General features: G+C 34.4%; 1 protein-coding gene across 1 annotated transcript in view; it reads right to left on the bottom strand.

Moving 5' to 3' along the window:
• tdrd3 (tudor domain containing 3) overlaps positions 1 to 14296 on the bottom strand; it is a 79939-nt gene that overhangs the window by 25543 nt on the left and 40100 nt on the right. The window contains exons 4-10 of the mRNA XM_039745315.1: positions 11465 to 11625; positions 10229 to 10370; positions 9608 to 9679; positions 5699 to 5848; positions 4859 to 5005; positions 1289 to 1445; positions 965 to 1090 (exon numbers count right to left, since the gene is read on the bottom strand). Of these exons, the coding sequence (XP_039601249.1) occupies positions 965 to 1090; positions 1289 to 1445; positions 4859 to 5005; positions 5699 to 5848; positions 9608 to 9679; positions 10229 to 10370; positions 11465 to 11625 (955 nt within the window). The remainder of the gene's footprint in view (positions 1 to 964; positions 1091 to 1288; positions 1446 to 4858; positions 5006 to 5698; positions 5849 to 9607; positions 9680 to 10228; positions 10371 to 11464; positions 11626 to 14296) is intronic.

The raw sequence follows: 14296 nt of genomic DNA, 5'->3' as shown, positions 1-14296 counted from the left end.
AAAATTTTGAGCAAAATAATCGTGATAATCATTTTTTCTGTTATCGTGCAGCCCTAAGGCAAACTGAGAAAATTTAAGGTCAATTAAGGGCCACTTAATTGTTTTCAGACCTCTTCCACCAAAAAACCCAAAGCAGAATCTGAATTAAAAAATATTCTTCTGAGATTAAAATTTAATCCTTGTTTACATTTCTACAGATGGGACCTGACAACTCACCATCTCTGAGGAATTATAAGTTTAGAGTAATATCAAAATACCTAATACATGTGCCTAATAAATTAGCCATCAAATAAAAAATAAAGAATTTAAAAATGCGACGAATAGTAAGCATTAGTGGAAGAGAGTCAAGATCATTTCTTTATTCCAAATCTACTTATTCTGCAACGTTTATCCTTAAAGCATCAGGCAAAACAACCAATCCTGAAGTAGGAGGAAATGCATTTCAAGACATAGTTAGATACATACCCTGGCTCTCTTACACCGACCAAATTGTAGCAGCTAATTAACCTAACCTACAACTACTATCCCACCCAGATAAATTGCATTTGAAAAATTACTAACCCTTAAAGGAATAAATAGAGAAAAATTAAAGCTAAAATGGACAATTATGTGGAACAGAATTAATCATGCAGAGACAGTAGTTACAATTATAAATACTAAAGCTCTCAAATAATACTTTTTAAAAGTTTACCTAAATATTCACTATATTATTGATTGCCTTATGAGTGTATTATGATTTTTTTTTTCCTGTGTATATACACAAAACTATTCATTCTACATATAATCAAAAGTAACAAACATCTTGATAGCTGGTTATGATTATGAACGGGCATGTTAAAAGAATATGCAGTGCAAAAGTATACTAAGAAATTAACATTAGCTTGTCTTGTATTTTCATTTTTTCAGAGCAAAACAATTAGCTAAACTTCAATACTAAAAACAAAACTGTTTTAAGTACTCAAACCTTCAAATGAGAAGGCACCCATTTTTGACTCCAGGAAATCGAATAATGTGCTGGGTCCTGAGGGTCTGCTTGCAGAAAGGTCATTTTCATCTTCTGGTTTTGGTCTACCTCTTCCTCTTCCCTTTCCTAAAAGGGTAAAGTGTAAATCATCTTAAATAAAATGTTTTACTTGTTAAACTTCTGCCTTTTTCTATGTAAAGTTCCATGAAAATACAAAAATGCAATTTAGGGAGAGATGATGCAAGGTAAAGGAAAAAAAAAATAAAGCTTGTCATGAGCTGCATATATCTAACTAGTGCAATCATTTAAATAATGTGTCACTACCTTTGAGTGCTGACCCCTGAGCAGGCTTTGGTTTGTTGCTATTAAGTAAAAAATTTAATGCAGCTTCCAGGTTGTTACTGTGATCCATGAGAGCCTGTCTTGCAGCTTCTTTATTGAATCCCATTTCCATGATTTCCCCTAATGCTTTCTCATCTACCTGTAAAGGAATAAAATTATGAGAGAAGACTATATAATTCAAATCAGTCCTAAACAGTTAAAAAAAATAATTAAATTTGAAAAAAAAGGAATCTTGAGCTTTTCAATAGAAAAAACTTTCTTTTTTTTGCTTTGGTTCTCTTCTATTATATAAAATATTGTTCAACACCATTTTGATTCTTATTCTAATATCTTTATTTAAATTAAACTACATGAAGGTTTTATTCACTAAAGAAAAAAATATTCTTGAGGAAAACACATAAAATAAAATAGTTTAATTCAAAGACAAAATACTTTATTAAATTATTAACATCAAAATTAGACATTTATTACTAAATGTTGATTTTTAGCCTACAACTTCAATCCTTTAAATTAAAAATTTGTAATACAAAGTACACCTGTCTTTGTGAATATATTTATGCTTCTTAAAGCAAAAAGAAAATCTTCCACATTAGCCTAAACACATTCATAGTGCCCTTCAACAACTGTTTAAACTGAATGAATCAAGGATCACCATTTATAATATTCCACCAAAAAAAAATAAAATTCCATATGAAGTATGCAGTTTAAATGAAATTATAAACTCTAAAACTCTATATAAACTTTAACCCAGTCCCAAAGGTATCGTGTCTTAGTGAGCTGAATGACTTCCAGCGTGTCACTCTGACGTCACATGTGATGAAGACCATGGAGTGGCTGCTGCTTCACCACCTGAGGCCACTGGTCCGCCACGCCCTCTACAGTTCGCATGCCAGGAGAAGGTGGGAGCAGAGGATGCCATCATCTATATGTTACACCGATCCCTCTCCTACTTGGACAAAAGCAGTGATGTGGTAATAATTATGTTTCTGGACTTCTCTAGCACCAACACCATCCAACCTCTGCTCCTTAGGGAGAAGCTGACAGAGATTGGAGTAGATTCATACCTGGGGGCATGGATTGTGGACTATTTTACAGACAGACCTCAGTATGTGCGTCTTAGGAACTGCAGGTCTGACATTGTGGTCAGCAACACAGGAGCGCCATAGGGGACTGTACTTTCTCCGGTCCTGTTCAGCTTATATACATCAGACTTCCAATACAACTCTGAGTCCTGCCACGTGCAAAAGTTCACTGCCGACACTGCTATCGTGGGCTGCATCAGGAGTGGGCAGGAGGAGGAGTATAGGAATCTAATCAAGGACTGTTAAATGGTGTGACTTAAACCACTTACACCTGAAAAATTCCAACAAAATACCAGCAAAACCAAGGAGCTGGTGGTGGATTTTAGGAGACCCAGGCCCTTTCCTGGACCCCGTGATTACCAGAGCTGAATGTGTGCAGAGGGCACAGACCTATAAATACCTGGGAGTGCAGCTGGATGATAAATTGGACTGGACTGCCAATACTGATGCTCTGTGCAAAAGAGGACAGAGCCGACTATACTTCCTTAGAAGGCTGGTGTCCTTCAACATCTGCAGTAAGATGCTGCTGATGTTCTATCAGACGGTTGTGGAGAGTGCCCTCTTCTATGCAGTGATGTGCTGGGGAGGCAGCATAAAGAAGAAGGAAGCCTCACACCTGGACAAACTGGTGAAGAAGGCAGGCTTTATTGTAGGCATGGAGCTGGACAGTATGACATCCATGGCAGAGCGACGCGTGCTGAGTAGGCTCCTGTCAATCATGGAGAATCCATTGCATCCACTAAACAGTATCATCTCCAGACAGAGCAGCAGCTTCAGCGACAGACTGCTGTCACTGCCCTGCTCTACTGACAGACTGAGGAGATCGTTCCTCCCCCACACTATGTGGCTCTTCAATTCCACCCAGGGGGGGTAAAAGTTAACATTATGCAAAGTTATTGTGTTTTACCTGCATTTTTATCACTCTTTAATTTAATATTGTTTTTATCAGTATGCTGCTGCTGGAGTATGTGAATTTCCCTTTGGGATTAATAAAGTATCTGTCTATCTATATCAAACAAATTAATGTCTGCTAGATGCAGTTTTGCCCAACAAGGTTCAGATGGAACAAATCTTGATCAGATAACCTTTAAAAAAAAAAGCATTAATTCAAAATTGAGGTAAGAAGACAAAAGCCACACTTAACTAAGTCTTTTTTGTCATGCTTTCCTTTTGTACATTACATAACGAATTAAAGATTGCCGAAGAACAAGAGAGGGCCATTGACATGTTCCAGCATTTACAGACAAAATGATCCATTGTGCACTGACTGCAAGAGGAGTTTGTGTATACCAGCAGGACAGCTGACCACCCTCAAATAACCATACCATAGCAGAATAGACACAATAAAGTGGTACATTGCAGAAATCATTTCAGATATGCTGTAACTGCCAGCAGACACAATATTCACAACTGTGACAGGACATAATGCAAAGCCTCAATGTGGCTATCATTAGGAAAAGGCAATCTATCAAAGGCCCTCTACTCATAACCACCACCAAAGCAAGCAGATGTCACACCTAACTGGCTTATGTCAGACAAAAGCTGCAATGAACTCATCAGCAGTGTTATTGGGTCCACTTCACAGAGGAGTAATGCTTTATTTAGCCTGTTCCAGACAGAGTAGAGAGAAGGAATGAAGAAAGAAATGCTAATGACTCTGTGCAGAAACTCACCCATGGGATGGAATCAGTGTAATTGCATGGACTGGTATTCACAATAGAGGCAACTTGCAGCTCCACTTTATTAAGGAAAGGCAGAACATAGCACATTACAGGAATGACACTGTACAGTAAATCATCTTCCCCAATGTGAGGCAACACAACCAGACTCTACAGCAGATGTGATCACAGTTATCCTAACTATCCTTGCGTGAAAGTACTCCCTAGGCCAGGTTTCTCATCTGACCCTATCATCGAGTACCTTTGGGACACCTTGGATAACAGCATTCAAAGATGCTATTGTCAGTCTGCCTTTCTGCAGTAATGAAATAACATCCCACAAGTACTGATTCAGAGGCTCAGTGGCTCTATACACAAGAGGAAACACACAAGATACCGAATGGACGTCAAAACAATGGCCATAAAGGCAGATTGTTTTTGCTGTACTCTTTTGTTTTTCTATTATTCTAATTTACATTGTTATCTGAGCAAATGAGGTTGAAACCTCATATCTAACAAAGAATATAAGTTTTCTTTTTTGCCATCAGTGTAGCTATAGAACTAACATGGTAATTTATTTTGGGTAGAACCTAGAAGAAAGAAAATATTTACTACATCAATAATCATCACAAAATACATAATGAAAATAGAAGCATAAAGCAGTAGTCTGATAAACTTTCTTCATGTAAGTAATCTATCAAGTAACAATTTTATTTTAATTGCTAACTGCATTTTAACAAAAACACAAGCAAAAAAAGAAGCTTTTCAAAAATTATTCATTTACGAAGTATATGTAAAAAACGATTACCTACCAGTTCTCTATAAACTCCATCTGAACGGGTTTCAGAATATACAGGTTTATCATCTCGTTTTTTAACTGATACTTCTCTGCCTCTAGAGTTAACGCTTCCAGTACTGAGATTGTTTCCAGCATTTCCTCCTCCTCCAAAAGTCCTAGTCTTCAAATGAACACAATAAAAACATCAACCAAAATAATTTACTTCAGAACTAAGCAAAACAATAAATATAAAATTGTGTGCATTTATGGCCAGCATTCAAAAAATGTGGCATGTTTTAACCATTAGGCAAATGAAATAGAGGCAGATCAGTTCGTGAGCATCATGCTTTTTTTGAGCAAATGGCCAACAGTTGCTTTACGAATATCTAACCTTTAGGTCTTCAGCCTGGATTTAAGTGCCGAGACCAACTGGTTGTATCTTACACAAAAGGGTAGATTTGTCCACAATTGTGGAACCATCTAAGCAGATAGCATATCACCCGACCACTTATCAAATCAAAATTATTAAATATGGACAAATTCATGTGCCACTTAGATATATAGCCTACTGTGTTTATTATTATAATAATACTGAATACTAGAAAAATCTTACACCTTGGATGGATCCAATGTAATTCTGGCAAATTCTGTCCCCAAATTAGCTAAATGACTCTGCATATTGGCATTCATTCAGATTTTCTAATATGCTGATGATTTGAAAATGTGCTTAATGAATAAAATTAATATCATAAAAACAACATGTATTTCTAAATTCTTGCCTTGGAAACCTTTGTAAATAAAATTCCAATACAGTAAATTATATACATATTGAAAATAAATGTCACTTTTAAACCCAGTTTAAATCTGTTCCCACCTCTTTACTCTTTGCAACTTCAGCAATAGCAGCTATCCTTTGTTTTTCAAATTCATCGTTTTCTTCAGGAGACTTTACTGTATTAGTAACTTGAAGTGTTTTTCGTTGATCAAGCTCCCTGGTGTCCACTTGCTCTTGGGCAGCACATTTCTGTGAAATGAGGAATACATTAAGTATAAAACCAAAACTTTGCATTTTCTAAAGTAAGAACTAAACTTAATATTCAGTAGTGAATTATTTTAGGCCATATGACCTTAAACACGTCTTCATTAGGGCTTTATAGAAAATGTCTTTGTATAAAACAAATGCTGCAAACAGAGGCTACATAAAGAATCTTACATTGTCCTTCAACTGAAGATGACTTAGGCCACTATACAGCAGAAGGGGGCTATTTTATTTCTGACTGCTTTTACTGGAATCTTCTACTGAAAACTTTGAAGGTTTTAAGATTATCAGAAACAACTGGCATTAGTGCCACTGAAGTACACATGGCTTGAGGTGTGACAGACACTTTGTTCAGTTATTTTTCTCTCTTACACCTCTATTGACACAGGCTATATAGTAAGCACTTTTAGTATGAGAAAGGCACTATATAAGTAAAAAGTATTATTATTTGTATTATTATTGTTACTAATCCATTATTATTATTACTATTATTATTATTATTATTACTATAATAAATATTTCTACTATTATATATATTATAGTTAAAACAATTCTGCATAGTTCTGAACTTGAAGATGAGGTTGTGTTTATACCTGTGGTTGTGTCATGAACCTAATGCTTACATAAAAACAGATTTCTGTAAGTGATTTAAAAAAATATGTGTCATCCAGTTTAGCAGAGGTAGCACTGGATGAAGCTAAAAAGAGTAGTACAACAGTTAATTCTACAGGTTCATGGGTTTGAATACTGTGTCTGGTCTTTGTGCTTGTGGACATTTACTCATCCTTGCCCAGACTGCACACACTTATCTGTTCACTCAATGCACTAGTGAATTCTCATTCACAACTTGCATGACTGACAAGAGAAAAACAAAATCAAGCAATGGTAACATATGAGGCATAAATGAAAATAAGTTATTCCCCTATTGTCCATCCAGAACAGTTCCACCCTATGTATCAGCATCGCAAATTGTTAACTTTTTCCAGTAAGCTTTTTTTTATTGGCTGGTCAAAAGGTATATAAAGCTTCCAAATCCTGCATTCCTCTGAAGTGGCTTTAAACCTTTTTAGAACTGTTTTAGCAATGCTTTTATTTCTTTTGCTGCTTCCTAACCTGGACTAGACTCTTTGGCTTCCTGTGCAGAATAATGACAACCTTTTCCTGAAGATGAATCCTGTTTAGTCTTCAGTCCAGCCATTCTGAAATGTTCACGTTTATTTTAGTTGATTTAAAAATGTAAATTATTTTGAAAATTTGAAGCATCTAGACAAAAATGAATAATTGAAAAATAAGAGACCACTATAATTTGTTGCCTTTAAAATCTGCAGATAGATGCATTCAATATGTTACACATGAGTTAAAGATAAATATACCTGTCCCTAACAATAACAACACTTATTTAGAGGAGCATGTAACAATCTAAAATTTAAAGACAAAGAGACACACAAAGCATTTGCAGAATAGATTATATAAATTCACCAATTAAGGGAAAGGTGTAATTTTATATTTTTTTTACATTTTCTATAATCTATAAAATTCATTAAACTCAAAGGGAGACTACTAATATGGCTTTTACTTTGACAGAGTTTTTATCACCTCAAAATAGGGGCATCATAAAAAAAAAACAGAGTGCACCGGACTTTGAAAATAAACTCGTGTTTCTTGGCTGTATTAAAACCATGCAGAGAAATAACTGGAAATAATGGCCTCCATAAGACAGCTGCTCATACCATTACAGATTCCACACTATGCCTAAATTTTGGAAGGGACATTGCGGATCGAAGACATCCTTTAACTTTCTTGAAATGTAAATTAATGCAGATGTAGAAAATCAGGTGAAAGATGATTTACCAGACCATATTAATTTTTTCCATTGCTCAGGTGTCCTAGTATTATAATCATTACCCCTAGGACATGCATCTTTGGGAACTGAAATGAATGCAAGTAGTTTCTAAAGGCAGTCCTGTCAAAAAATGTGGTGACGCTTCAATTCTGTGGTTATTTCTGACACCATGCTTTTATGGCATTTATCAACTATGTTATGAAGTGCAAATCTACCCAACTGATTAGCTCCGATTTATTACCATTGCTTCTCTTTGGCAATGCTATTTGTTTATGTTTGGCATATTCTGTCATTATTTCAGAGATTCTCATATGACACAAATAATTTTGCAGTTTCTATGAACATATACACCCACAATTAAAGTATTTACTGTTTGGCTTTTTCAGAACTCTGTTACTTTGAAAATCTTTGAGTACAATAATGATAACTGTCAGACCTGTTGCTGACACAAACTGATTGGCAATAAACCAAATGTAAATTACCTTTAAAACAACTTGGAACTGTGAATTTTGGAACTTGGAATTGTGATTTTAGTTATTTCAAAGTTAAATCTTATTTTTTGTTTCTATATTATGGCCACACCTTTTATGTCTAATTAAGTAACTGCCACAGGAAATAATATGATCCAAACTTGGTAAATATCCAGTAAAGAGACATCAATGACCTTTTAGGAAACAACACTGACTAATAATATTGCTTCTAAATGAAGTTATAAAACACTGGAAAAAGTGTGCACATCAGGACATTCATCTACATAAACATGAACAGTCTTAGTTTATTTACCTAAAAAATGGATGCAATTTACTTTTAATAATGATAAATCGATAGATCTCTTCTAAAGATGAATATGTTTGATTACTCAAAAGCTTTAATTGAGGAAAAAAAAGAAAAAAAAAAAACAAGCAATGGTATTTTGTATAGATTAAAGCTGTTTTGGACCAGGTTTCGTTAAAAAAAGCTTTACAGTTGAATAATAAATTAAAACAAAACAAAAACTTCAGTGCACAACATCTACCGACGTTATCAGCACTGTTTCTCACTCTTTAAAGCAATCATCCACTAAGATCCCAAATCGATTTTTTCTTAGTATAACCCTTTAAAACAAGCCCTTTGTTTTATCTGATTTTGAATGGAATTACTAGATAATATATTTAATAAGTGAATTGTACTGATAAGTAATTATAAAAAAGAAAACTAATATTGTATTCCTAACAATCCATAAACATTTATAAATTGACATTGGTTAGCTTCACAGCAGGGAGACGAAATCCGAACTATTTTTCTCTTGTCAAATAAAGAGACTAACATTAAAGTGAGGAAGAAACCCTTCATTCTGTGTCACAATCACATGTGTAAGATGTAGAAGTAAATTTTCTTCTTTTAGTCAATTGGTTTCGTTATCTGAGTGATTTATTATTGGTTCAGTTTTTTTTTGTTTTGTTTTAACAACACTTTTGTTTTTTTAACCATCTTTTTATGGATGCTGCCATGTTCTTTGTTGTGACAGCAGTCTTTGCAACTGGCAATGTGGCATGTGAGATCTGCACACTAACACTATAGAAATGGTGAGCTTTACTGCAAAAACCACAGAAGTTAGGGATCCAAACCACTTTAATGAAAGAGAGGTAAGGAAACGTCAAGGAAGAAATTTTCAAAGAAAAATCATTTGTAGGTAAAATAAAGAATGTGAAAAAAATGGTTTCCCTGACAACTTCTCCAAAAAAGGGGAAAAAAGTATTTATAAAGTATCCTTTATTAAAAAAAAAAAAGTACAAACAGTATGTTAGTAAGTTCTTCCTATACAGAATATTGCTTCTCACAGGAATTTTATTTAATAGTTAAAAAGAAAAAAAAAATTAACAATGAAAGTTTTGGAGATTTATGTATAGGATAAACAATACCTGACCAAAGGGAATAAAAGGAGGTGGTCCACCTTCTGCACCTACATTACTTCTATTGTGCTTTGCCAAACTCTGTTGAGGAGGAAAAAAGACAGTATATTTGTAAACTGGTATCAAAAACTTTATTAGCATTTTGTTTAAATGAGATGTCTTTTACATTTTTCTGCATTAATTTTACTTATGTTAACATTTTAACTCTACATACCACCAAGCATTGTTTCATAGCTGAAACTTGCTTGAAAGTTGAATATTTAAAAAAGTTTATACAGGAATATCAGTTTGTATTTCAAATAAACACATTGAAGTTTTGCTAAATTGAACTCATAGTCTTATAGATTTAATACCCCAAAAAACTTTTCACAATATCATTCAATGAAGTAAATTCACTTTTATTTGAGAAATGTAAAAAATATATATTTCATGTAATAGTGTTAATTTTGTTTTTAATGTTTTACCTATTTCTTCAAAAAGACACTTATTGTATCTCATATCTTAAAATACTTATTAGTGAATATTTCTTATACTTATTAGTGAATATGATCACTTTAACTTAAATGTATAGGATCATTTAAGAAAAACTAAAACTATGTTGACAGAAGTTTTTAATGAAAATATGCTTACCCTTTGCAGTTCCCATTTTTCTATCATATGATCAACCTCTCCACCAAGGACGGAAATACTGCTGTCTTCAAGCAACAGGAAGCCATTTTTTATCAAAACTGTTCCAAGAAGTTTTACTTTAGTGCCAGGAGCAGTGTTCAAGCTTTTTTAAATAAAAAAAGTATTTCTTTCAGACAATCAAAATACAAAATAGGTATATAACACTAATGAAATAAAGGAAAAAGTACTAGAAGGTAAATTAGTAAAATTAAGGGTTGGGCAACAACATTTCCTTTCAGGTAGCTCATTACATCATTATCCATGCATTAGTACTATTGTATGTACTGCTTGCAAGCTATTTTATAAGTTTTAGATTTTCAGTAAGCCTACAACAAATGAAAATATGTCCTGTCCTTTATATACATTACATGACAAGATTATGGTAAAGCAGCAATTTTAAATACATAAAATAATGAATAAATACAGATGTTTAATCCAAGTGTCTTGCTCTAGATATTGTGAAACAGAACATGCTGGTACCATACGAAGTATATAGATTGGGTTATGCGGCGAGCATATTCACATAAAAAAAAAATGGTGTATTAATGTTAATACAATACAAGACCAGCTAGGATAATTTTCAAAAAGCCTATACTTAAAAACACCATATATCCTTCCATCCATTTTCTAACCCGCTGAATCCGAATACAGGGTCACGGGGGTCTGCTGGAGCCAATCCCAGCCAACACAGGGCACAAGGCAGGAACCAATCCTGGGCAGGGTGCCAACCCACCGCAGGACACACACAAACACACCCACACACCAAGCACACACTAGTGCCAATTTAGAATCTCCAATCCACCTAACCTGCATGTCTTTGGATTGTGGGAGGAAACCGGAGCACCGGAGGAAACCCACGCAGACACGGGGAGAACATGCAAACTCCACGCAGGGAGGACCCGGGAAGCGAACCTGGGTCTCCTAACTGCGAGGCAGCAGCGCTACCACTGCGCCACCGTGCCGCCCACCATATATCTAATAAATGAATTATAAAGTAAACTTTAAAGAAAGAATACTGAGAAATATGTTCAATGTTATACATTTTTGCAAATCATGCTCACTATATAATTGTCTGGTAATCGATGGCTAAAAATAAAAATAAAAAAAATTACTTAAACTGAATAATTAAGACTAATAATCTATCATTTACAAAACATAAAATTAAATTTAAAAACTGTTTTTTTTTTCCTTTCTCACCTTATTTTTGACAGGTACTTGAATTCTATTCCCAAACAGTTTGTATGACCATCTGTCATTTGCAATCTCAACATTCGTGGAGCAGCTTGGGATTCTTCATTGTCTTTAGGAGCTGACACATTTCTTACTTTCTGTACCTGAAGAATGCATGGCCCTTCAAGCTAAAACAAAGAAGATAACAATATTTACTTTGGAATAAAATTTAACTAGTAAAGGGAATGACAAAGAGACTCTTAATGAGAAGGTATAATGAAAAATTTACTGACAATACACAAAGAAAGAAAACTTTCTAGTGGTCTAAATAAAGAAAAAAAGAATGACTGCTTTCAGACAAAAATGTTTCTAATCTACATACAAGTTGCCTATGAACACAAAATGTTTAAATTCATTGTTACTGAGATAAAAATTTAGCACACATGTCCTTTGTGGTTAGATGGAAAATATTTTAATTGCTTAATTTTATTTAATTTTTAGCCAAAACCATTTTTGTGCCACACTCAATAAGGAGATTGCCTTGTTAGCAGAATCAGCAGCAGGCATCAGCTGTTTCAAGATGAATGAAATATAAAAGGAAACAAGTTTCTTTTTTGTGATTTTTTTTTTTGTTGGAGCAAAGGGGGGAGGAAAGGGAGAGAAGGTAAAGTAAAGTAGTAATGGCTATGCGGACTGCTGTGAGGATCAGCAGGGTCAAAGGTTGTGTGTTGATTAAGTGTGGTGGAATCACTCTAGCCAGCTGATAAGTGCAGCAGACTACAGTGGGAAAGTCCCCCAGACAAAGTTGAAGGAGGAAGGCTTAAGCACAGCAGCATCCAGAGTAGAGCAAGACACTCTGGGAGCTGTGGTAGTGTTGTGGGGAGACTCAATTCCAAGGGCTACATTGTGGAAGGAGCCAAGTAAGGCAGCATTTGGTAGATGAGGAGCAAGGCACCCTGGGAGCTGTCAGTGGCAGGCTGCAATTTAGGATCTCCCAGAGTAATAACAAAGTTTGAATGAGCAGAGCAGGGAAAGATATCTGGGTTTTAAAGTATTTATTAGATTTAATTTATTGTTTTAAACACCCCAGACTCTGCCAGTTATTTAAATTACACATGCTTTACGAGTTTATGTATTATTTATGTACTATTTACTCATTGATTTGACTGCACTGTTATGCACAATTTTTGGCACTTTTTATTCTTTATGTTTTTAATGAAGTAAATCTCACTTGTCTGTCCTCAGTTCATGACTATCAATGCCCAAGATAAACCAAAGTGACCTTGGCTATGATCCCAAAGAACTATACCATTCAATCCTCAACAAACACAGGCCAAAACAGTTTAAATCCATGTATTAAATTCAATTTAATTGCAAACATCTTATACAAGTACTTTTCTGTGTGCACACCTCACACATCATGAATGAGAGATGTGGAGGAATGACAAAACACAATATCTTACTTTGGTCTGGAGAATACATTACCATCCAAAGAAAGTTAAGGGAAACATACATTCAGGCTGAATGATTTGGGGAAAATATTTAAATGCGGTATTTCTGACAGATATTGCAATTTAATTTGCAATATAATTTTTAAAAGTCAAAACTTCAATTCAGTATACACTGTTAGACATATATAAATAAAAGACGTGTGTGGGTGTGTGTATGTATGGAGCAGTCCACTCTGCTCATGCTCAACCACAGCCACTAGATTATGCATGCACTTTTACATTTTTTCGGCACTTGCTACAAAAGACCTGTGTTCAGAAAATGCAGCCACGCAACAACAATGTTGTGCTAATGACACAGATGAAGAGAGACAATGTCAAAAAGAAGCAATTGCCAAGGCTCAACAAAGTGAAGAGGGACAACATTGAAAAGAAACAATTGCCAAGGCTCAACAACACCTCAGCAATGGAGGCTTAAAGTTTTGACTAAAACATTGTCTATCTGGAGGTATTTTTTCAAGACAAAGATTAATAGGGCTCATATGCCAGCAATATGGCTAAGATATGGTATTGCCAGTGTCTTCTTACAAAAACCAGTGGGGTAACAAGCACAAGGTGAGTCCACATCCTCTGCACTAGGTAATTCTTAAGAGTTAGCTGATGCCTCTCCAAGTTCATTAAATATAGTAAAACTGCTGGGGCGTTTTACAGGTTATTTTTTGTCCCAAATACCACATACAGCTAGTGTAATAGATTTAAAATATGATGGAGTATTACCATATGAGATGCCATCAAAATATTAACTACTTTATATTCTAATGTAAGTATGATTTATTTATAACATTTTTTCATGGCATAGCATTGAACAATCAAACAAAAAACAATTACCACCAAAGCTGTGACTTGTGGCTTAGGAAGAGTGTCTAAATATTTCATAATTTGTAATCAATATAATGTTATTTACTGATATCCAGTATTTAGGTTATAAACTGACAAACTACAGAATAATTATCAAACAAGTGATCTCAAACTATAATAGAAATAAAATCTACATGTTACACAAGAAATCTAAATATTGCACTTTCAAATAAAAATTTATTTGCAGATAACTAACATTTACCTTTTTAACTTTTTTCATAAAGGTTATCATTAGTGGATATGATGCCGAACATCTAGAATCTTAAAATTACTCAAAACAACATAAGCCTTACATGATACTTGCTTGGCACATTGCAACTAAAATGATTGCAAATGTGACTGAAAATAGGCATTGGCACTTATCATTTGTACTTAGTTCACCAGTGGCAAATTAAATCATTGAAACTTTAAACTAATTACATCGAAGCAAGATGCAAAACAACATTTTTTTTTTTAATTGTTGCGTAGATGTGCCCATAACATGCGTTGGCAT

Source organism: Polypterus senegalus, chromosome 2 (assembly GCF_016835505.1).
Source record: "Polypterus senegalus isolate Bchr_013 chromosome 2, ASM1683550v1, whole genome shotgun sequence".
NCBI classification, from domain to species: Eukaryota; Metazoa; Chordata; class Cladistia; order Polypteriformes; family Polypteridae; genus Polypterus; species Polypterus senegalus.
This window is presented reverse-complemented; position numbering and strand designations above follow the sequence as displayed.